General features: G+C 41.9%; 1 protein-coding gene across 3 annotated transcripts in view; it reads right to left on the bottom strand.

The window, feature by feature from the left end:
- The window catches only part of PHACTR3 (phosphatase and actin regulator 3), a 96,765-nt gene that overhangs the window by 18,940 nt on the left and 52,912 nt on the right, over nt 1-24,913 (bottom strand). For 2 of the 3 annotated variants that reach the window (XM_004947075.5, XM_046903007.1), the window contains exons 4-8: nt 22,640-22,828; nt 19,515-19,718; nt 15,746-16,010; nt 14,622-14,869; nt 9,816-9,969 (exon numbers count right to left, since the gene is read on the bottom strand). In XM_004947075.5, coding sequence (XP_004947132.2) covers nt 9,816-9,969; nt 14,622-14,869; nt 15,746-16,010; nt 19,515-19,718; nt 22,640-22,828 — 1,060 coding nt within the window. The remainder of the gene's footprint in view (nt 1-9,815; nt 9,970-14,621; nt 14,870-15,745; nt 16,011-19,514; nt 19,719-22,639; nt 22,829-24,913) is intronic. The other variant, XM_001233075.6, reaches the window with a different exon arrangement.

Below are 24,913 nucleotides of genomic sequence, written 5' to 3'. Positions count from 1 at the left end.
TAAACTAAATGAAATATAAGAATTTAATTCTGTAACCTTTCACATTGACCCAAGCATTTAGTTTTGACATTTCTTTTATGATTTGTTGTGGCACAATGTGAACTGTATTCTACTGTCAGTGCAAGGCTACAGCAGAAAGCCTCTGGAAGGTCTCTGCTCCTCAGAAAGGATTCACGCATACCACACCTGTGCTGCCCTGGAGTTGCTTGGTCTACTGAGTGTTTGCTAGGAGCTGCTGGAGCCAAGCAGAGGAGTGCCAGGTGGCAGTGATTTTTCCAACAAAGCTAGGAAAGGCCTTCTCTATGCACAAATGACCTCCATCACACAGATTTTCTAGGCCTTTTTGGCTTATTTTTTCACTGCAGTTGATGGAATTTTGCATTTGAGCCCAGAACCTCCAGTGTGCCAGCAAGTCCCTGCTTACCCTGCCTTTGAAGCTAAGGCTGGTATTTCCATGCACTGTTATCTTTTTCCTTGAGGTTGTACAAGCTGCAAAGAGATTGCTTTACGTGTAATAATATGGCATCTATCAATACAACTTTCTGTACAGCATTAGTTTTGGCTTATCTCATCTTCTCTTGAAATGGAGGATCTTTCCTGTTGGGTGGTATTTCTAAGTATAGTACCTATGCCCTGTGATAACTATAATATTAAGGCCACAGACTGGACTGTCCAGAAAATGGCTTTTGCAAACACCTTCCAATTAGGTGTGTCCCCTTGCAACAGACCAGCTGCTATCTGGAGAGGCTGTCCTTGCTGTTTTTACTGTTATTAATTATGAAAAACTAAGGAACTATTAATTCATTCACAACTTTATTTGCATGATGAATTGAATCATCTCAAGCAAATGGATGCAGAAGCTCATCTGTGAGCCACACTGTCTTCATTTTGAGTGGTTTTTTTTCCAACAGTGAGGCACTCGAGTCTTTATTCTATCATTTGTGTTTCAGCCCAATCACATTCTGTATAATTTTAATGTAAAAAATAGCTGTTACATCTTTGTGCAACAGTGAACTAACAAGGCTGAAGAAACCTGTTTCTGATGTGATTTAAGACTAGGATTTTACTAATGTGCTGGCTCTTCAAGTCGATCCATTTCCTAGCTGTGTGGAAAGTCCTCTGCAAGGTGGATTTTCAGCAGAAGGTCCCCAACCTCAGAGGGTGCTGTCTGTTCCACTGGTAAATACTTGAGCACAGACTGATAAACCTGAGAGGCTTTTTTAGTCTTTTGATATGCAACATGACAGCCACAGAAAATGAGGGCAACTTCTAGGAAAGAATCATTATCCTGAGGCTGGAGAGTCAGAGAAATGTGTTGGCTGCTTCAGTATCTGTTTTTCAAGGTAATTAAATCATTGAAGGGAACACGAAGTACTCCGTTGGAGTCAAGCAGCTCCCAAGTTATATGAAAAAAATCCCACAACACCAGGGGAAGCCTGCAAGACCTGGTGATACAGCTGCAGCTTGCCAGGTGGGCACAGGGAATGAAATCAAAACGACAGATAGAACTACATTTTAATCAGTACTCTGTACAGTATTTATTAAGTAGTTTGATTAAAAGCAAAGAGCCTCTATTCTGACCTGTTTCTTCTCCTTGCCTCCTGTCTACTTTCTAAATATTTATTTATTTCACTTGTCACTGCCTACCCGTCCCTGAGATTATTTCAAAAAGGCAGGAACTGTGCTACACTGACCCAGTTTTACTGGATGAAAGCGGCAAGCCCAAGCCTCTATTCCTGGGAGGAATTAAGATCTTGAATGAATGAGGCCACAGAAGTTGTGCTCAGAGCTGTGGGAGGAAGAAATGGTAGTAACCCTAACAGTATTTGGACAGCCAGCAACTGCTGTGTGTTAATTGCTGTTTCCTTGATCACATGCTGGGAGCCATCAGGTCTGGCCAGTTTTTGGTCTGAAGTCTAAAAACATGCTTGAATTCTTCATGCAAAGGTGCAAACCACTCACCTGACAACACTGCCCCACAAATCAGCAATAACCCACTGCTGTGGTACTTGCTGCCTGCCCTCCAGGAATGGTGCATTCAAATGCAGCATCACATCATAAGGAAGTTTCATCTTTTTCCCTTCCTCCATCTAAAAGCCACACTGCATATTCTGTGGGAGAAGTAAATTCTAACTGCATAGGTATTCTGCAAGCGACTCACAGCAACTGTCATGGTGAAAGTCACTTAAATCCACTCTGCATATGAAGCTAGTCAGGTTTAGAGGAAAAGGGGGCTGAGGGGTGCAGTAGAAACCTTTCTTTTTTGTTCATATATAATCTAATGTGGCAAGACTGAAGTTGAGTACGTTAAAACTGAAAAAATGTACAGCCAACCCCTCTTCAGGCTTAGATTTTGCTTACACCATTTCACAGTCTTACAGATATGTACTGTCCAGCCCATCTTGCTTTTAAGTACATTGAAGTGCTTCACGTGAAGTACCTAAAATATCGTTCCCAAGTTTCATGAACAAGTGAAAAAACTCAGCTGTGAGTAACGGCAGCAACACAGTGGCCATCCCCACAAATGACAAGGGCTGCCACCATCAGTGCCTGAATTGCCACCTGAACTATTGGTAGCCCACAACTGCTACAGCACTTTGTTTGGGTCAGGTTTTTGTCGTGGAACAGCATGAATGGTTGTGACAACCAGAACAGCCTGTTTTGGTCCTCACTGATTAATCTACTTTTTATTTCTCCTGGAGATGTTCAAGAAGCGTTTAGATGTTGTACTGAGGGATGTTGTTTAGTGGGAAATACTGGTGATCAGTGGACGGTTGGACTGGGTGATCTTAGACGTCTTTTCCAACCTTGGTGATTCTATTCTAAGCTCTGCAAATTACATTAATTTCTTCTGTAATTACTTGTGCTCCAAATCAGCTTTAGGACCCAAATCATAATCCAGTGTAAGCTGAAGCATTACAGAATATTATTGGCTTTCTGCAGATTTCCATTTTGTTCTATGACTGCCCAATATTTACAGGGCAATGGCCCAGACCCTCAGGCACATGGTGATGCCTAGTTTTTGAGAGGGGATCTGAGCCTGCACACAATGCTGTTTGTAGGTAGCTTAGCAGGGCAAAACTAACACACTATTTTCATCCCTAAAGTGTTTTTTTTCCTTATTTAATTACACTTGCTCAGGCAGTTTTCATGCAATTTTATTTATATAGTTAAGTTACGTGAAATAGATAGAGGCCTTCTGAACTCTGATGTTTTTTGATCTCTATTTTTACATGTGCCAATTCAAGAAATTGACTGCGTGTCCCAGAAAAGGCCCTCGATACTTCTGGGTTTACACCTGCTGCTCTGCTCTTCCCTTCCCTGCTGTGCACTGACCTGCAGCCCTCGCCTTCGCTTTGCTGTGAAAAACATGTTTGATTATGAATTCCCAGCACTGGAGGCAGGGAACTAGAACAGAGCAGCACGAAGAGCTGGGCTTCCCAGAAGGAAATCTTTTATCGGCTGTGACCCGCTGATGTAAAACTTTCTCATCCTTCTCATCATCATTCAGCAGAGCATGCTGAATCTTTAGAGGTGTAAACCTGCACTGAGAATAGCTTTGAGTCATATGTGCAGTGTTCAGATCAAAAATTAACCTATGGAACTACATCTTCACTGTTGCAAAGCTTTATGAATGAAGTAGAGTATTTGAACATTGTTGCTGGGTGTGCAGTGGGTTGGTGTGATGCAGCAAATGGCTCTCGTTCAGGTGCAGCTTGTGGCTCTTGCCTACAGCTGACAGGGTGTCCTGTAATTAACTGTGCACATGTTGTGCTTCATTACTGAAGCAAGCAAACACTTCCTGTTGAAGTATTTCTTTCAGGGGGATCTGCCATGATCACATACTCATGGGGGCTGGGTTTGTTATTTGCTGATCAGTGATTCATATTAGTGAAGTTTATTCTATTTCTGCAAATATACTAAGTGAAAGGGAACAAGGGGTACCTTTCTCAAGAACTCTTCAGTCCTTAAGAAGGACAGGGTATGTCAAGTACTGATAGCCTTGAATCTCTTGTAATACTTGTATTTGAGCTGTATGGCAGCTCTCTTGAACCTGAAAAGTGCTGTAAACAAAAGGCTAAATTCACTCATTGCTCGGAGACATGAACAAAACTTGAGCTTTCTCTCTTTCCTTGTGATTTTTATCCTTGAAGACTGCCTCACAGTAATTCTGGCAGCAGATACCAAACCCTCTTAACTGCAAGGCCAGCACTGTCCGTTACTGGGTACAGAACAGAGTTTCCAACGGTGTCAATGCCTGACTTCAAGGAAGGACACAGGAATCTTAATGCCTATGGAATTCAGACATCTCAGGTCCAGAGGCAGCTCTGAAAAATCTCAGCCATTGCTTGCACTTCCCTTGTCCTCCAGCCTCTCCCCAGTCTTTCTACTACTTATTCCCCAAATACGTTGGTTGTCTTTTCCTGTAGCCTGAAAAGCTGAGCTCATAATGGAAAAGAGCCAGAACATGAAAAAAATCCCAAATCCTTACATAGCACTGGGTCTGTGCAAGCTGATAACCACAGCATCCCCATGCAAATCCCCACCAGCAACCCCCCAGCCTGTTGGCTGTCACGATCTCGTGCTGCCTAGTGCAGAGCAGGAGACTCCCCTGGCTTACCCACACGCCCACGGAATTAAATTGTGGCTCTATATATAGCTTGTGTCATATGCAAGGAGCTGCGGGTTGTGCAGACGCCCACGCTGCGCTCACCAGGGTTATTTTTAGCATTGGTGACAAGGTAACCTGGGGGATTCCTGCCAAATGAGGAGGGCATGCAGTAAATCGTACACAGCTAATTAGCGGTGACAGCCGATCTTTTCTCTGCCCCAGCCTTTCTGTCTCTGACACGAATCTGTGTCATGTCTTCCCAGCCAGTCTGAAATTACAATCTAAATCAGGACAGTTCCCTAATTTCTACTTCAGCCAGTGGGAGTTTGAGCACAGTCAGAGCTGCATCAAAGCAACCCAAAACTCGATAATCGCCAGGTAAATTTAGGGCAATCTCTAAACTGGGCTCAGTTCAGCACCTGCTAAATACTTTCCTGCATTAACATATATCCTGCTATTAACATATTGTACCTCACCCTCCTTTTGATCAAATCAAGTAAAGTATGCCCCCAAGTCCTGTGAATTCAGCTTGCTTTGCCAGTGGATCCCTCTGGAGGGCTGATTCCTTTCCAGTCAGCAGAGCTACTCTGAGCCATTCCCATGAGGAAACGGTGCTGGATGTGCCGTTCTTAGCAAACAGGACACAATAGGTAAAATTTTCCTTTATGACTGCTCTGTGTTGAACCGTCACACTTTATGCTTTCAGGCTGCAAATCTGAAGTGCTGTTTGCTTGGTGTTGTTCTGCCTTCAGCAGCGCTGTGAACTTCACGCTCTGTTACATGAGGCTGAGCTACAAGCCAGAGTCTAATCTAGGTCTGCATTTTGCTACCTCTGCACTTTCTGGGAAGTTAACTTGCAAATGCCTTTCTGAGAACCTCAGGGCAGCACTAGAACTACAGATACCCAGATGTGGTAAATCTGAATAAAGATACCTCCTTTGTCAATTTACATTGACAAGATACCTTGCCCCAGCATGATCTGCTTCCCCAGGCCAGGATTTCCAATATGGTTTAGATCAGTTTTAGGTTCACAAAGCTGTCACTCTTCCTGTGTGACTCCTTTGATGCCCTCACTTCTGCATATGAATTCCCATCTCCATAATCTTGTAAGTGCCGCTTAATGCTTCGTGTCTACTTATGCAAATATCCAAGGAGGTGACACAGAACATGAAGCGAAAATTACAAGTACAGTCTTTTCCAGGAATTCATGTTTTTGTTGCAACATTAAGTAATAATGGAGTGTCTTTAACTGTGGTTATACAAAGCATGCCTGAGAAGTACCAGACACCCAGGCAGTTCAAACATTAACTTTCCAAGCAGTCAGATATCAAATTTAATTAAACAACCCTTTCCTACATCACTCTTCAGTCGAGCAACTATTTTACTCCTCCAGGTTTCAGCTAAAACCCCTTCTAGAACAAAGTGGATCTGTAAGACAGAAAGCAGTTCTTGCAAATAATCGTACTTGCAAATGTCTTCTCTGCCTCTTGACACAAAGAGCTCTCAATTCATTGAATTCCATGGAGGGCTTTATTATGTGTGCTCTGAACCCATAATAATTGGAAACGAGACCTGTTAGGAGCCTGGAGAATCAAAATCTCCATTGTCTAATGCACAGTAGAATATTGCTAGCACATACTGTGGCCAGGGGCACTGGGATGCGTGAATTAATAACAGAAAACATGACTGGAAAGGGAAATATAGGAAAGATGGAATACTACCGGTTTGGATGGAGGAAGAGTGAGATGTCTATGTTTCCACGGCAACAAGTGGTAATTTGGCTTGGAAGCACAGAAGATGGGAAATACACTTTTCAAATGCATCAATGCACATAAAAAAATACTCAGTTCTGTACTTGGACTGCTGTCACTCGGTGACAGTGAGTCTGAAGTAAGTCAACTTGCACTGCTGTAAAGCTAGAATCTGGCCCAAAAGATGTAACAGAACACTTGTGCTCTTTTTTGAGAAGGAACTAATAGGAAAGTGAAGAAATATAAGTGTTCGTTTTGGTTGTGCAAACGCTCAAGAGCATGATAGCACAGGGTTGGCTTTCTTGCCAGATTCACAACTACCCTTAAAATGCATTTCAACTAGAACCATTTAGAAAAAATACAGTGGTTTTGATAAAATGCTTTTCTTTTGTCTCCCTATTTTTTTAAGTTACTTAGATGCCATTACTGATGCGTTTTGTACATTACATACATCAGCACAGCTTTCCTTCTAGACCATAGAGCTAGGTTGTGTTAGCTGTGAAACAAGCAATTTTCTAGGCAGCTATAAACTTTCAAATCCCTACAAATGTGCTGTAAAATATCGATCTTGAAAACAACTGCCTGTTTACTTGCTATTCTGATGCAGACAGCAATTGAATAACAACTCTCTAATTTGCTTGTACATTATTCTCTTGTGCAGAGGGACAGGTCTATAGCCTGATGGTACATGTAGATTCATAGCTGAGCAGGCAAGTCCCATTGCAATTATCAAAGTGTTAGCAGTACGGAAGTAATGTGCTCTAATCTGCACAGGAAATGGCAAAATTGTACAGAAAGCATTCATGTCTATTGGATCCCAATTGCCTGCCTGATAGAACCTCGTACATGAGCACTTAGCAGTATGCTGTAAACTTCCAAGCTGTCACACCTACAGAGAGATTAAGCTGCACATGTACCATTAAATGAATGAATGTGAAGACCTCAAAATCTCATCCAAGATTCTCATTCTTCTTCCCAGTGTGGTTACGTTTCCATGCTACTGTCAGGTTGTGCTCTGAGTGGGACTCTGGGGTGGTCTGTGTTGTAGGGAGTGGGGACTAGTCAGAAACTCCAGAGGGATCAATCGAGGGCTTTGTCTTCTGCCTTTGCCAGCACAAACTTTTAGGTTTGGGATTTTATTTTTCATTTTTTTTAACACATTCCTTGGTTTTCTTGGTGTAAATATTTCTTCTGTGCATCCGTCACCTGAGCGTGTTTGCATGGTCACATTCTATTCTGGTGGATGAGTTAAGAGCCGAGCTGAGCTCTGCCAGTGCACATATGTGCTGGAAGCTGTGTGGGAGGTTGCTTCCAATCTGTTTTGCCATTCCTGGCTATTCCAGCAATCTCTGCACCGTCTGTTTCCCAAGATGCGCTGAACCTGCCACGTTCCAGGAGGAAGCATCTAAATGAAAGACTGTCTTCCAGCACTTGGAACAAAGCTGGCTTTTAGCCATCCTCTAGACATAACCATTGAGACTAATAGCCTGCACCACAGATTGCTTCGTGAGATCGTAAGAGACAATATGGGGACTATCTTTACTGCCTTTATCTATAGAGAGTACATTTCCTAGCTTCTAGTGATGACCAGTCCTCTTCTTCACCAGCAGAGCAGTTTTCTTTTTAAGTCCTTGTACTGATAGTTGACTTGAGTTATGACTCCTTTAAAATAATTCTCCAGGCTCATTATTAAGCAAGTAAAATGGCAAATGAAATGAAAAAGATAAAACCTGTAGTTATGCCACCTCAAGCTGCAATTCCATTAGACCTTTCACATCAGAAGTCAGGCAGTGTTGAAGACAGAGGTGACCTTCCAGCAAAATGAGGTGTGGCTGCCGATGAGATAATGTTCTCCCTCTGAATACTCTGTGGTGGTTCAGCTTGTTTTTAAGGATGCAATGGGATGGAAACCTTTTTATTGGTGTATTTTAGAGCCATAAAACTAGGCACCTGACCTATGAAGACATTTCTTTTTGTCAGGCCAAAATAATGGAATTAACAGCATCAAAGTGCAGCTTGAAATATTTCCCTGAAATGAATATACAAGGTCTACTTTCTCTCACGAAATAATGGCTATTAAGGTGGCACATCTATGTCTTACCCTGGCTGTATCTCTTAGAATTTAACGTCCACTGTAATGTGGGATTTTCTGCTTGCAAGGGATGTACATATTTTTTGTGACAGGAGCTGTCATTTGCTGTCATGCACAGTCACTTGCACTGCACTGTTCTCCTTTGGGTGTAAGGTGCTGCCATGAAACAAAGAATAAACAGCAGTTCCTATGAGTCTGGAAGAAGGTGACTGCTGCATCCAGCACTGCAGGGGAATCAGGAAGTTTACCCTAAATCTCATCTATGTTCATTCAGCAGCTCATTTCTTAGGAAGTGTGGTGGTGGCAGCAGTGTTTCCTCCCAAAAGCCCTGGTCTGTTAGGACTTGTGCTTTGATCTATATGTGTCTCTCATTCACTGTCCCCTGAGGTAAAGTTTAATCAAATGCATACACATGAATGAGCTAGCCTAAATATCAATAAATGTTTCTTTCAGGAAAGGCTTGAGATATTTAATATTTAATAAGCTTTGCAAATGAACTTCTGTTCGTGTTTCTCAATTTGATTCCAAGCATTTTGGTGGTGAGCAGTGCTTGTTGTCCCAGTGTGGGCAGGCACAGCACACATTATTTAGCAATCCACTTTGTCTCATCTAAAAAATTCATGCTTTCAGATACCCAAATGTAGCTTTTAGGAAAAAAAAAAAACAAAACAACCAAAAAAACAAAAAATAAACCACACACGCACACAAAAACAAATGATGCAGTCCCATAGTTACCTTCAATCTTTGCTTTAGGCTACATGCCACAGTAATGCAGTTTCTCACCCAGCTCTACACTGTTGCCCTGGTTACTGATCAAAACCAGACCATTCCTGCCATCCCCACAGCAGGACTTGCACAAACACGTTACCCATGTGTGGGCAATGCTGCTGAAGCTGCTTCTCCCTTAAAACAGAAACACAGCCACCAATGCGCACAGCAGCTTTCCCTTCTTTGAGTATGCAGTTATAGCAATGGCCCTTAGCCTTAAATTCAGCTAGTGCTAGCCAGGCAAGATCAGACCAATACATAATTAGATGACTGTTTTTATGTTAAAGCACTAGCCTGCTTGGAGGACTTCAAAATCTTAAACACATCTGTGGAACCACAGGTAGATTTGGAGGTTTATAACCTCCATTTACTCATGTCTTGTTTTCCATTGAAATCAAGGGAATCCTGACTGAAGAGGCGGTTAAGATTTTTCCATGTGACTGACTGACAGCTGAAGATGTGATGTATTAGGTTTTGTGTTATTCACTGCTAGAAATGAACGCAGGGGTGTGTGACAATTTCTCATCTGACAGTACTAAGAAGACACTTCATTGAAAAGGGAGATTCCCCCCATGTTCTCAGACACACTTACTTTGAGAGCTTCATTTCAATTTGCTGCCGGATTTCCTGTCTTTCCTCATCTGTCCTCCTTGGGAAGATATTCCTGTCTTCCAGCTCCTGCTTGCTCGGTCTGTTTCGTAGTTTTACTGCCAGCAGTTCTTTCTTACATTTTCTTGGCAAAGTACCTGGGGATACGGATTGTAAAGAAAGACATTAGAAAGACAGTTCCTGAAGATGAAAAATGAACATGTGAAGAGTGGGAAAGTATGCAGAGAGACGGCGACTTGTATGTTAGTGTGCAGTGATCAGTAACACACTAATATAAGCAGTGATACAGATGTGCTTGTGATTAGGGCTCTGACACAAAACTGCTTACAAATGCAGAAGGGTTGTAGTCCTCTGTTGTCTTTACTGTCCTTTATAAGCAAGCAATGCTTTCAGGAGAAAATTATTTGCAGCTGAGATATGACTCACATCTCTAGTTCAGAAATCAAAGGCTGTGCATCTTGTCTCAGACCTCTGAGCATCCCTATAGCTGAGAGCAATCCCCGTTTCCTCAATCATTTAGTGGTTCCTTTGCAGAAAGATGGGATGGCTCAGTGACAGGTGGCCAGAATATGTGCATCTTCCCCTCTGGTTGACCAGGCATAAACAGCAATAGGCAATGGTAACTGAGACAGTCAGAGTTGGTCACTCTATTTTTATTTTACATATAATTAAGTTTTTTTTTATGTCATCCTTCTTTTCAGACATAGAAAGTTAAAACTGTGAGCAGACACTGACACTGTATAGCATTGCATGTAAGCCATTACATGTATCTGCATCCTGTCCAAGGTGACAGTGCATCATAACAGAATTTTAAATCACTACTATACTCCTCACTTTAGGCTTTTTCTTCTGAAGAGAGCAGGGGAAACTATTCCAAAGAATGAAAGAAAATAATATTTTATGGCAGAATGTTGGCAAATTAATTGGGCAACACAGCATAGATACTTGTGATACTTGTGACCTGTTCTGCTTACTGTAAAAATGTGCTAACACGTTTTCTATCAAAAATGATGATCTAAAACATTGCCATTACAAAAGAGATCTTCAAGGAGGATGTGCAGAACCTGTTTTCATGAGTTTACTGCTCTTGATGTGCAGAATGTTGGGTCTTTGATGCTGTCCTGCCTCTGACATATGAAGTATTCTTTCACTTGGAGGTAATTGTCTGAGCTTTGGTGTCTCTCTATCTCTTGTTGTAGCTCTTCAGGCTTAAGCAGGCTAAGCAAATGAAAACTGGACTATTGAGTTTATAAAACCATTTTGCTGTGTGTTTGGAAAGGTATACTGCAAAATGACTGTAAACTTTAACTGCTAACAAAGAAATCAGTTTTCATTCTCAAATGCAGATTAGAAGTCTGAAGTCTCTCTCTGCTGAGGAGCGGATTGCTTATGGTGTGCAGAGAGGAAAAGGGAAGTGCTATTAAAGTTCAGTGAGCTGCTGAGTCACCCTGGAAGGACTGCAGTCTTCCAATAATTAATTACAGGTATATTGCAGCAAGTAAATTTACACCAGAGTCCTATACGCCTCTGCTGTGCTGTCCTGGCCGTTCTATGGTCCATTCCAGGACTTCAGCAGTCAGAAAATTCTCAGTGCAGAGTAGCACCAGTCAGGTGGATGTTGTCAGAGTACTGAGAAGCTGCAGTTAAACCTTCAATCTGCTTGACCTTGGGAGCATGGTGTGCAAAAGCAGTGTTTTGGTTTGGTTCCTTTTTACTTTAACAGTGGTTGTGTTTTGTGGCCCTTTAAAAAAAAAAAAAAAGTTTCACCTTTTCTAAGAAAGGTCATCTCACTTATAAAGGAAATGACATTTAATTGGTATTTTTATTTGGCATTTGAGATAGGATTAAAGTCTGCTTTAAAAAGGATGCTCTGGAGGTTGGCAAGATACTAAATCCTAAATAGATTCTCATTTTCAAATATTGGCAGTTTATTTGCTCATGATCTGGGGGACTACATTATTATCATCACTATTGATCTTGAATTTCTTCATGCAGGGAGGAAAAATGTATAGCACATCCACACATGCATCTTGGGAAGACTGGGGCAGAGAGTAGCTATGGAATCCCTGGGTAAGAGGGGGCAAGTCTCTCAATAGTTGCAATGGTCTAAAATTAATGAGCTCAAAACCCTGATTAGAATCTGAAAGCTGTGCCCTTGTTTAGCACCTTCCTCTTAATGCTTTCAAAGTCTGTTGCAAACATTAATTAAATTAAACCATACAGCCCTCTGTGAAGAATTAGGTACGTGTTTAACAGATGGGTAAAAGAAGTTAAATTGTTTGGCTGTTGCACACAGAGCATTCTGCTAAATGAGTATGTCTCCATCAGAAACACTTGGATCACTAAGCCACAGGCTTGGGACTCTGTCAAGCTTTTTTAAGCCTTCACCTCAGTGGGAGTGGGTGAAAAATGGGTGTTTGCAGTGCTCAACCGACGCAGCACATGAAGGAACAGTTTCCCAGTTATCCCTGAACACGCTCACATTTTCACCTGAAAGTTTTAAATAGGTGCTAAGGGGAATTTGGTCATGCCAGGAGAGGCTGAACATGCACACTGAGCCCAGTGTCTCCTCAACATGATAGACGTGCTGCCCATGTGCTGGCCATCTGTGTGGTGGATTGACAGGCAGTTCAGTGCATCTTGGGTGCACTGAAAGCAAGATATGTATACACCATGCAGCACATGTGAATTTCTCTGTTCTCTGTCTCCTTAGAAGGAAACAAGGGAGCTCTACATGTGCACACAACACTTTTTCTATATATTTTTTTAAATTGTAGAGGTGTGCTCTAAATGGTTATTCTCCCATTTATCAGTGACAGCTGAGGTATAAGCATGCAGAACTATTCCTGCTCTCATCAGGATGTTCTAAAACTACCTGCTATGTCATGCTATATCTGATCTTTGGATAATGGGAGAACAAGAGCTAGAATCACAGTGATTATTTGCTCAGACCAAGTCAGGGTCATTTTCTGCTGTCCTCATCTCTTTGAAGGTCAGCTGAAACTTATGCTGTGCAGGTAAAGACTGCATGCACCTTTCTGAAAGAAGTCAGTTTTTGAAGCTGAAGTGCAGACACTGAATTAAGCTATCTCAGTATGTTCCCTAGAAGCCTGTGTTTTCAAAGCGGGATGGAACAATGCAATATTTTGCTTGAGACAAAGTAAAATGTAGCTGCTCTTCCGAGCTCTGACTACTCCCATGCTACTCTTCTGCAGACTTCAAAAGTCTACTACTTTGTGAAATTAAAAACACAAATCATAACTGAAAAATCTCAACTTTAACCCAAATCCTGCTGCAGTATTAAAGGGGTAGGGAGCATACAGCCCACACAGGATAAGCTGTGCTCACTTCATCCAGATGTTAGGATTTCTAAAAGGCTTATGCTATAGCCACTCCCATGGTCCATATGCACTATGCACTCATTAATCTTTAGGGTATTTTACCAAATAAAAATGCAAGAGAGCTGGATTAAGCTGATCTGATCGTCCAAAGAGCTGCTGCCCATGCCTGACCAATTGGGTTAATTCCTGAAAAATAATACCTGCCAGACAAAATGAAAGGAGGGAGATGGTGTTACCCCCTTCAGGTACACCAGCAGGGTCTCTTCTCATCTTGACTGGCCCACTGGTGGCCAGTTCTGTTATTTCACATCCTGCAGAAGTCCATTTCTGATGGTTCAGAATTGAACCGAATAAACCAAATCAAACAAATAATAATTTAAAAAAGGGGGGGGGGGGGGGGGGGGGGAAGAACAAAGGAAACAAAGCCCCAGACTAGTTTTTCCATATCCATTGTCAACACCTTGAGACAAAATCCTTCCTGATCACTATCTCAGTGGAAACTGAACATGCAAATACCTTTATCTAAGTATTTTCTTCCTAAGGATTATTTTTTCCTTGTCAGTAAGATGTGTTCAATGCCAGTGTGTCCCATCACCAAGGCAGCTTAGGCAGAGTCTTGCCTGTACCTTGTTTCACAATTTATGGCAGCTCAGCTAGGTCAACAATAAATGCTTTGAGAACCCATACTTTTCTCATGCTTGGTCTGCAGGTTCCTGACAAAAGTTCCTGTTTTAACTCAATTGAATCCTGACATTTATTTTCTTGTATGTTTACTGTTCTTTCTATCAAGCAAAAGGCACATCCAAATACCGTGCACTAATGCAAAGGCCTTGCTTGCATCTGTTGTCAGTTCAAGGCTACATGCAAGGTGGCAATGACTTATTTGATGATGTGAAAACACAGTACAGTAATCATAAAGTAACTTTGGATTCATTGATAATTTGTATCCTGATTTTCAAACCAGCCCGGATTTTTAAAACTAGAAAGAACCTTTCTTTTCAGTAAGTTATTGTGGTATTATTCCTGTCACTTCTGTATCTGTCATCCTCTCTAAAATGCAAATAGATGCATTTGAATAAATGCCGGCAGAAACAGTGGCATTCAGCGTCAAGACCAGAAATGCCTTGCTTACATTCCAGCTTGCACCATATGAATGGGCAGCATCATATCACCAAAGCTGCTTTCTTCTGGGTCATATAACCACCCCATAGTAGGAATTCACAGTTTAAGCCACTGTGTTGCCTAGCTTACCAAGTATTCATCCATTGCAGCTGCCTCAGACACTTCACAGCTGAAACCCTGTATGGCTTGGATTTATGTTATAACCTTGGATTTGTGTTGTCCCACCGCACAGAATAATTTATATTACTATTTTCTGTTGCTTGTATAGAACATTATGTTAGTCTTCAACAGTATATCTTTATAATATAATAAGTGACTTTCCTTACCAGAAATAATGGAGTCATTCAAAACTTCCTCATCCTGATAAAAGACGGAATCTTCCTTAAGCTCTGAGTTCATTATCATGTTTTCTTTGTTCTCATCCGACTCTTTAACTGAGTTCCTCTTATTTTCTGAATCACTGCTGTAATTCAGGGAATTCTCCTTTTCTTTGTTGCGCTCAATGCTAGATGTTCTGGATGGACGGACATCTACTCTTTTTTTTGGAGAGCCTTTGCTTTCTCTTCCATGGAAGCTGTGGGTGGAAGGTCAAGCCCAGTTTTTACAAAACAGTTTTAGTGCCACAGTAGGAATTTATCACTATATGAAAATGGCTAGAATGGCCTGTAGCTCATAAAAGCCAGGACAGAGAGTTCAGTATGGGAGAAGAGGGGATGGCATCCTCAAGACTGTGTTGACAATGATGAGCATAGAAATCTGTGTTTGTCATAAGAATAAGGTACAGAAGGGTAGAGACTAATTGCATACCCCTGACATAAAACACACATGACATGAAGTATTCTCATTCTGATATTTTATGATCATGACAAAGGCTTAACAAGGCATGGAAATAATATTGCATGAATCTCTTCTCCATAACAGTAGCTGTTACGGAGCTGAGAAATGTTACTAACTTCACAGGTTATCTCTGTCTTTCTCTAATACAGAGGAGGGTTCATAGTGAAAACCAGATAAAGTAGCCAATGTACTCCCACACAAGCATTTGTATAAGAAAATGTATACTCTATATGCTCATGTATAAGCCAAGAGACAGATAGTGGAATAGTAACACTTCTCAGATGTACTCATACTTACAGGACAATTTGCCTTAGTTACTTGATATGTTTGGAGGAGAGTTTCTTTTGCAGTGGGCCAAAGATTATTAAACGCTTCTATCTGCTTAAAAACCTACTTCTGTGTCACAATAGCCTCTTTAAAAAGGAAGAATATCCTTTGAAATAACTGCTCTTTAAGTACTTTTAACCATGTTCAAAATAGTGACCTCAAGAAGATGAAGGTGAGCTGTAGAAGTGGATAAAACGCTAAAAAACAGGATAAGGACGTTTACCAAGAAAAATGATTTAGTGGAATGACTCCTCATGCACCCATGTAGCCAAGAGGCTGCAGGTACCTGTCCTGCCGGTGTTTGGTGGCCAGAGCCCTGTGGAGTTCTTCTATGACTCTGCTGGGAGGTAAAGGCAGGTGGACAGCAGCCAGGTGAGGGGAGCCAGTCGGCGTTGTTACCTGTCCTCTGACGTGGGACTCGGAGCTTTTCTGGCCAGAGGAATGGAAGAGGGCAGCTTGTCCTGAGATTTGGGAGGAGCCAACAACTACATAATTCTTCAGGATAGTGGAAGGAGGAGATTTCATGGCTGGGTCATCTGTGTCGCTTCCTGCTGTCAAAACACAGGAGGGTAAAAGGTCATGCAATACTTCTTGGATTTTTGTGCATAGAGCCTGCACTGAAGTTAATTTGGTAAAACAGTGATGTTTGCTTCTTGCTAAGAGGTAACTGGTTAAGCTCAGGAGCCATCTGAGTTCAAAAGGCTCATGCTATGCAGGTCTGCATTTTTGATGCAGAAAAATAGATGCTTCCCCCATATCCCTTTTCTCCCACACAATCATATTCTCCTTTTCCCAGCCTATCAGTGCAATCTTGATGGTCAGTGCTGTTCTTCCTAGCTACTGATGTCCTGTACTGTGGTGGCTTTCCATTCTAGCACTTTCCCTGATGGACTCTGGCAGATTGTATTAAAATGTATGCACTGTGGTTGTCAGTCAGGACAAAATGTACCCTATTGTCTGCTCTTCTGTGATGGCTGCACTGATCAGACCCCTGTCTTTCATATGCCAGTTGAGGAAATGCCAAAATTATTGTAATATAGCATTCACATAACAAAACTTGCCAAATGAAATTGAAATGAAAGATGTGGTATTGAGCACTAAGAACAGAAAAGTAAGAAAAGGACAAGCTAATATGTTTGTTTGTTTTACATCTCAATTAGATTTTTTTTACCCTGTATAAGCATTTTACTGGAAGCTAGATGTTGATGCATAAATTCTCTAGCACCTGAATCCAAAACCCAGCAGATGTTTCCCTACTTGTAAATTTGGTAGTTTTGCATCCTTAAGATACTTGAACACTTGGGCTGAAAAGATGCTGATTAGTTTTTCTGTTTTGCAGTTCTCTTTTCCTTTCCCCTTTTTTTCCACATATCTCAGTCCCAAACTTCCTGGCATATGGTGGTGTTTATTGCAACAGTTCAGTCTGGTTGCAAAAAAGCAACCTGATGTCTTCATGCAAAAGGATTTTGCTTTTCTCTTGTTGCCACCTAGTGTTGTAGATCGGAATTTAAACTGACACAGCTTGTACAGCTATTGTGCAAATTTGTTTTCACAGAACATGTTTACTGTTTTTGAGGTTGGAAAGCAGAATTAATGAGGGCAACAGTAAAACCACTGTTGGGAAGGAGAGCTCCTGTAGACACAACCAAATTCAAACATCAGCTTTGAGAGTGTAGTAACACTAACCCCAGTCTCTTTTTCACATTTAAATAGTAGACAGGAGAGCATCCTCAGCAAGGAGATTTTACTATTGATGCCAATCTGTTTTCGCATTCTAAGAGAAGTCGAACTCCTTTTTTAACTTTCAGAAGGCATTTTTGCACATTTCTCTCCATCTGACCCAGAACCCTTATCAGTGCCCAGAGTTGTTGAATCTATCTCTTTTTTATACCTCCAGGAGGCAGAGGTCAAGCTGGTCTAAAAATTACACTATCAAAAATCTGAAACTGTCTGAAAGCGCAGGAGCATTTCTTTGAGTCTCTAGGTGTCCGGTGTGCAGAGCCTTGGCCATGAGACACCTTCCCAGCCAGGAGCTGATCAGGACATTCTGCATCCAGGAGACAGCCACCTGCTAAGCAAAGATGTTTGCTCAGCATTCAAGTAGCAATTTTGGTTATGTACTCCTGTGGAAATGCACAGAAGACTTTTATGATCAGTTGCCCATGATCGTATCCTGAGGAGATGGAAAAACACTTCTTAATTCACTTTCCACCTCTGCGCAATGGGAGAGGTTTGCCATGTTTTCTCAGGGCTAGAACCCTGGGTTCAACTCAACCCCAAAACAGGAAGGGAGGACACTTTGCTTTATCTTTATATTTGCTTGTTCCTGAAATGGGCCAGCAGCCAATTTTGTCCTCATTGCAGCTTGGGCCAATATCGTGTTTCCTTAAATCACACCTTATTCAATCCAATAACAGCTGTTCAGTGAATAATCTTGCAAAGTGATATCTTGGCACCTTGCCCTGTTCCCCCTCTCTCTGTGATTAATTGGTGCTTGGCTTATTCCTCATTCCTCTGCTAACAACATCTCTAGCATTGTTAAATGGGAAAAAAAACCAACACAAAAGAGCTTTTCAACCTCTTCGTTCCTTTTCTTTTTTAATAGCTCTTTGTTTGTCTCTCTCCATACATTTGTATCCCCTTTCACTCAATGACAGTATTTGTTTAGTTTTTACTTGCCACTGCCTCCACTTCCAAACAAACAAATGTATAATCACCATTGAATAAAGGTCTATAGTTACTGCAGTCATTGAGAAAACTAAGAGTTGTTCTTTGTGGAATATTTAGGTGAAAATGAAATACTGAAACTCAGAATATCCTGAATGTTAGAGGAAATACTTAGGTTAAGCTAGTTAGGTTTTCCAAATGGCCTAAATCCAACACAGAAGATGTGTCTCATCAGTTGAGCAATGACAGGGGAGTCTGGGTTCGGCTAGTTTATGTTGCAAGGTGGAAGAGGAAGGCTAGACTCGACCCATAGCAGAGAATGGTGAGAGAATCTGAACAATAGCTCCAGGAAGCATTATGATACCATCTTGAATCTAAGTCACACTTAAACTCTTGTGGCTTTTAGGTGTAGGTGAAATATGGGCATTTTTCATTGGAAACAAATACTTGTGGTTTTCCTCAGAAAGACAGAAAACTCGAGTGTTTTCTGTGAGCTCCTGTAGTCTGAACAGCGTCTCTCTGACATTTTGTTTCCTGGTGACTTTGAAAACCCTGTTCTTTGTGCTGGCGGGAATGCAAATCAGGGCTGAGATAATGGCTGTCATTTAAAAGTCTAAATATCCAACAGGTCTGGCATTTAGATGTCAAGACTTGATTCTAATTTGCAGTAAGGCCCTTTTAACTGCCTATACCATATGTAAGGGCCCTAAAATTGGAAGAAACTAAAATCATATTCACTTTAACACCCCTTCTGTAGTGCCAGAATGTTGGAAAATGTAGTAACATTGGCAATACATTAGAAAATCAGGCCCAGAGGAACTGCTATTGAAACATTCACTGAAGTCTGGCATGGAGTATTGCTTTGTGGGAGCCAGGTATATCACTTATGTGCATTCTGTGTAATTAGACCGTATTTCATAGCTCTAGTTTAGAACTACCCTAGAGAGCATAACCTAAAGACAGAAATCTCTATAAAGCCTAATGTCTTGAACTTTCTTTTGGCTGTTTTACTGATATCCAGCAGGATTCTAGGTTAAGTAAAAATTAGATTCTTCCTCATGTTTTATGTCATTATCAGTATGAGCATCTGATTCAGCAGATGTTTGCGGTTGGTTTGATTTGTTTTACATGTGTTTAGTGCAGTAGACTCAAAACAAATAATCCCCAGATATATATGTAAAGTACAAAGATCAGTGTGTTTTTATCGGGCATCCAGATCACTCCGTTCAAGGAATTCATTAGCATTCTATTCATTCACTGTAACCAGCCTGATTCACAGTAGCTTGCAAACAAAAACCTTGCAAATAGATGTAAGAAAAAAATCGTACCATATAAGTGAACAGTGTATAAGAGATTGGGAAAGTCTGTACTGACTGGCAATGACTGACCTGTTACACTCTTTGTGATTTTGGAGATTGCCTTATGTGGTGGAGCTGGGAGCAATGGAGGGCTGGGAAGCTGTGATGGATTTCCTTCTGTCAGTTTCTGGGGAGAATCTGTGGATTCAGGTACAAGTAAGGCTTGTGGACTGTCTTCAGCTGCTGGCAGACTGGCATCTTCCAATTCTTCCTTGGGTGCTGAAGGTTTCTTGGCTAGTAAGAAGATGAGTAAAATTAATGGAAAATGAAGTTAATAATACTGATCAGCCAGGAGACAATGCCAGGAACATTCAGAAGAACAGAACACATGGTACTCAGCTAGAAGCACTTTACTGTACCAAAAATAATTGTTCTGTGAAATAGCCAAACAGCTGAGGCAGGTAAAGAATAAAATGTAGGAGGACATTGAAGAAATGTTAGTTTTTATGCTCCTGAGAAAAACCAGTAAGCCTCCCTTACTTCCCATTCCTTCTCTAAAGTCTTTTTTCCTTTTCTTTTGTTAATAACGAAGACAGCAAGGCAAAGCAACTTTTGAGAACTGCAATGGATTATTTTCAGTGCAGCTGCAGTGGTGTGGTGTTACTGAGTGACTACTTGTCTGTGCTGGGAAGGTGCCAGCAGAGGGCAAAGAGTATTAGATTTGTAATATTGCATGAAGACTTGTTTTCCAGTTGTTCATTGTGTATGTTTATTTTCACAATTTATTTTTTTCTTGATTAATACATTACATGAGCTTGCATCGTGCCATCTCTTACTGCACCTGACTCCAGAACTGATGAGTCTTTCCTGAAGCTAAAGTTAACAACCAAGGAAAGTCTGTCATAAAAAAGATTTACCAGAGGATCTCAGCAACTAGCACAGAACACAGAATGGGTGAAGTATTAAAAAAAATTCAGTCACCAAAGCCATAATTTGAGATGGTGAAGCAGTGCTCATTTCAGGATTGTCCCCTGAAAGATGGCAAAAGCACATAGCTTTTCAAGTTAGTACAGGCTGAATGACTGAGCAGTCTGTTAAATTGGCCTGTGATAAAGGGCACAGGGAAATAGATCCTGAAAGGCATGAAACTGAAGGAGGATATAGGTGGAATTTCAGTGATTAAGTCTAAAATTAATATCTGATTCTGGCAGTGGTTAGACTTGTACAATGATCTGTGTATTGGCATACGTGGGGACCCACAAGCATGCTTGAGCAACTTGGGCAGGTCCTTTACAAACAATGCGTCCAGACACCATGGGCTCAGTAGTAGCCATGAAGGTTTGTCCCAGCCCAGCAGGTAGAGCACTGATCCAAATGGAGAGATCAGATTTTCCCCTCAGCCCGAGAGCTGTCCAAACTGTTTGGGCTAGATAAATGGTAAATCCCCAACTTTTAGCAGCCTGGATTGTCTAAACAAAGTACATTTCCCTCCAAACCATTCTAGACCATCTCCTAAAACCCGGAGAAGTGGGTACTCACAGCTATCACATCACAAACCTTTTCTTGGCTTGCTTTTATGCCTTATTTGGAATACAAGCTCACTCTCTCTCTCTCAGCACCCTGGTATTCAGAGTGCATGGGGAAGCACCAGAACAGTTGGAAACAATAGCATTGGCAAGATAATAGCATTTAATTTGTTGACTAACAGATGAATAAGTGTGCCTAGAAGAGGAGGAATGAGTATTTGTCATTCAAGAATGACAGGAAATTAGAATAAATACACATAAGGAGACAAATTCTTGTGAAATTTGGCTTCATAGGAAAGCCTCCTTATGTGATAGTTACCTAAATTACTAAATAATTTCCTTTTAAATATATATTTCTAGGGAAATGCTTCATTCTAGACTGACATCAGTTTGTATTTTTGTGCCTACAAACATAGAAGAGAAGACGTGAATAGGAAAGAAGAATTAAGGCAGAAAGATGTTAGTTGGCTTGCCCAGAAAATCAGCCATATTTGGATGCTTTTCCTTGAGTGAACGGTGCTTTCTTCTGGCAATAATTTCACTCCCTGGGATATGAGAGGATGCTCTGCACAAGTGCAGTGAGCAGCCACAGTGGGACCATGCCTGTAGGGAAGGTGGATCTGAAAAATGCTTGGCCTCAAACACATCTTCTAGTTTCTGAACTTGACTGTGTTCAGAGTGGTATCACGGAAATATTGTGTACTGTTGTCTAAACATCATTTTATGGCCCCAGAAAAGAGTGGTTTGCTTCTGTTTTTTTTCGTTTTTTCCTGTCACTGTTTTTGTTAATAACAGCATGTTTGACTCAGCGTCTGAAGGCAGACCTGAGTCTTCAGCACACAAACCTATTAACAGATTTCATACTGCAGAGTGAATGTTTCCTGCTGAAAATAGTCCAAGGGCTCAAAACTAGACTTCTTGGCAGAGTAGATAATTACTTATGGAGAGCCACTGGTCAAAATGCCACCTTGCTACCAGGTAGAAATCTTTCCCTTGAGATTGTCCCCACACCCACTGGCTGGGTTACATGGGCAAAGCTGCCCTGCTTCTGCCTAGGGGGTTCTTTTTCTGAGTATTAAACAAACATGAGCTTTACAAGTGTTTCCTCATTGTCCTGTCCTTGGCCTTCATTCCATATCCTGAGGATGAAAAGCTGTCTATCAGGAAGTCAGTGGAAACCCTGCAGCTGTCCCTGGCCTCTCTGGTCCCATTTGCCAGAGCACAGTTTCATGAAGAGCACTTCGTTTAGCTTATCTGTACTTGCAGCACTGAACTGCACTTGTGTTTGCAGGGTGATTATGTTGATATAAATTGTGCATTGAATATTGTTCCCCAAGCCAGGACAGACAACTTCAGCCTTGGCAGAGAAGTTTGAGAAATTTTTTTGATGAAACTTGTTTAATCTTCACAGCAGTCACTGCTAATTCCAAAAGAGTGCCATGCTAAGACTGGATTGTCTTATAATCCAACTAATCCCGTTATGCCAAGATTTGTGTGGTCCCTCAGTTTGGAAGCAGTCTGAAAATCACTGTTATAAAAAATAACGAGTGCTAACCCAGTATGTGGATGCTGAGCTGAATGAGGTGTTCTGGCTGTCCACCACACTGACACGTTTGACTCCTCATGCAGCTGCTGAGCAGAAATATCATTTAACATCTTATTATTTTTTGAAACATTTTTATGCCATACCTGCATCTTCTTTCAGCTCATCCAAATGCAGCTCTTCACTAAGTGAGGTTACATTTGTTGTGGCTGCTGTTGTACTCTCTTGCTGCATCTCTTCAGAGTCGAGTGCCTGGCACACGGGCACACAAGCTGGAGTGTCACTCTGCGTTGCTCTTGTGGCATCGTCACCAGTGCAGGCTTTTCCTTCGGTATCTACAACACCAAATCATTTGTTCTTAATTAAACCATGAGCAGTGAAAGCTGAACCCCCCTGCTATCCTCTCTAGAAGAGTGAGTCTCAAAGCTGTCGTAATTTCAAAGTAGTCAGAGACTGAGGTTTCTCTCAGAGAAGCACCTGATTTCTAAAAGTGCTGAGCATCTGTAATGTAAAACTCGTGGACACCAGCCCATCTGGACACTAACATCCACCCAATTTTCTAGATAAGAGATCTTTTTCTGTGGGTGTCCAGCAGCCTGGCTAATTAGGCATTGTGCATATACAGGGACACCACTGTGCTCTGGAAGCAACTGCTGTGTGGGAGATGAGCATGAGCATGGGAGATCAAAGCGCTCTGAGGGGACACAATTCCTTCTCTGAGCAGAGCTCATGGTGTAGCACGAGCACAGGTTGCTGTGACATGTCTGGGTCATGCCAGGCTCCATGTGCAGCACGCTGCCGTCCAGCTGCCCAGCAGTAATGCTGGCAGGACTGCTAGTATTCTCTACCAAGCTGTAGATTTTGGGCACAGCATTGGTTACTCAGCTTCAAAAACCATGTCTTGTATAATTGAGCTGATCAGGTATTCAAATCCCTCCTCATGCAGACCTAGAAACTTCTCTCTTTGCTTACTCTGAAAGATTTCTGTGCCAGTGATCCCTGCAGCTGTATGCATCTTGATGACTGAAGCTTTTCTAGTACTCCCCTATTCAAGCAGAATTCCTCAGAATACAAACTATCCTTTTACTGCCCGACTTTCTCAGAATTTACAAGATCAACGTCACCACTGCAAACCAAAGCAATCACTTCCCACTCTTGCCATCTGTCCATGCTGATGGACACGTTCACTGTCCACCCCTGACTTCTAACTTGTATTTCTCAGCCCTAGACACTCCTTTCTGGAAGCCCCTGGCAGAGCTATGTTTTCTTGCAATGATATCATGACAAGTTTCTTCAACACTGATTTAAAACCAGCTAGCACTCACAGCTATCCCTTTTTAATACAATTTGGACAATCTGCAGAGTAATTTATTGCCCTTTCGGGTAAGGGTATCAGATTTTGGCCCAGAGATGCTGCGGAACGGATGCAGTATTTTTGTACGCTGAGCTCAGTCTGCCTCATAATCACGTTTGGTGAAAAGTTACTGTTCTTAAAATAGTCCCTGCAGTAGCACAGTTGCTATGATACAGGGAAGGGGAGGGGGAAAAAGTTCATTGCCTACATTTCTGCTCATTGTGAAGGCAGCCTATACATAATCATTGGTGTATTAACAGCTGCCTCTGCTACTTGACAGGCAGCCCTTACCTCCCATTGCTGTAAGCACAGCTACACCTGGTTTGTTTTGTGCTCACAATAGGGAGAAATACTGGGGGAAGTTCCCTCGGTGTTTTCAGGGTAACTCTGCTTCACACGTTTCTCACGTCCTTCAGAAAGGCAGGCTGCTGACAGCTGTGCCACAATAGAGCTGCAGACAGAGACATGAGTTCCTTCAGATCCTGGCCGATGGGAGTGTAATGACTAACGGAGTACTGACAAGAAGGAGACAGCTTTGCTGAAGAATTTCTGTTGAGAACCATGTGAGACTCAGAGCAGTGATGTTCCTTGTCAGAAACGAGCAGCTTGTGCATAGAGCAAAGTGGACGTTCTGCTCTGATTGGCAGTGGTTCCCAACACTGTGTTTTAGAGAAAGTCCGAGGATGGGAGAAAGCACAGATCCTGGTATGGAAAGCAGCAGAGCCTTGCGAATTGCAAAGTAACCAGAAGAATCATGGCTGTGATTTATTTGGGAAAGAATCCCACTGTGTGCCAGACCTGCACCCTGTAAGCTAGTGAAGCCGTATGGCAGGTTTAGGAGTTTCCAAGGGCAGTTTGGTATTTGCCATGTATGAGTAGAGTGGACCAGAGAGAAGGACAGGAAGAGCTCGGGCTGCACAAATTTGGCTGCGCAGCATTCTGGGCAGCTGTGTTTTGGGGTTGTGCGAGGAGACAGGGTGACATAACCTGTTAGGATGACTCATCCCCAAAGCAAGGATGGCACAACTTCACCCTGGGCTGCTCACAGATTGATGCAGAGTCTGTG

The sequence above is a fragment of the Gallus gallus genome, chromosome 20, assembly GCF_016699485.2.
Source record: "Gallus gallus isolate bGalGal1 chromosome 20, bGalGal1.mat.broiler.GRCg7b, whole genome shotgun sequence".
In the NCBI taxonomy this organism is placed as follows: domain Eukaryota; kingdom Metazoa; phylum Chordata; class Aves; order Galliformes; family Phasianidae; genus Gallus; species Gallus gallus.
The sequence above is the reverse complement of the archived record's forward strand: the minus strand, read 5'-3'. Positions and strand labels throughout refer to the sequence as shown.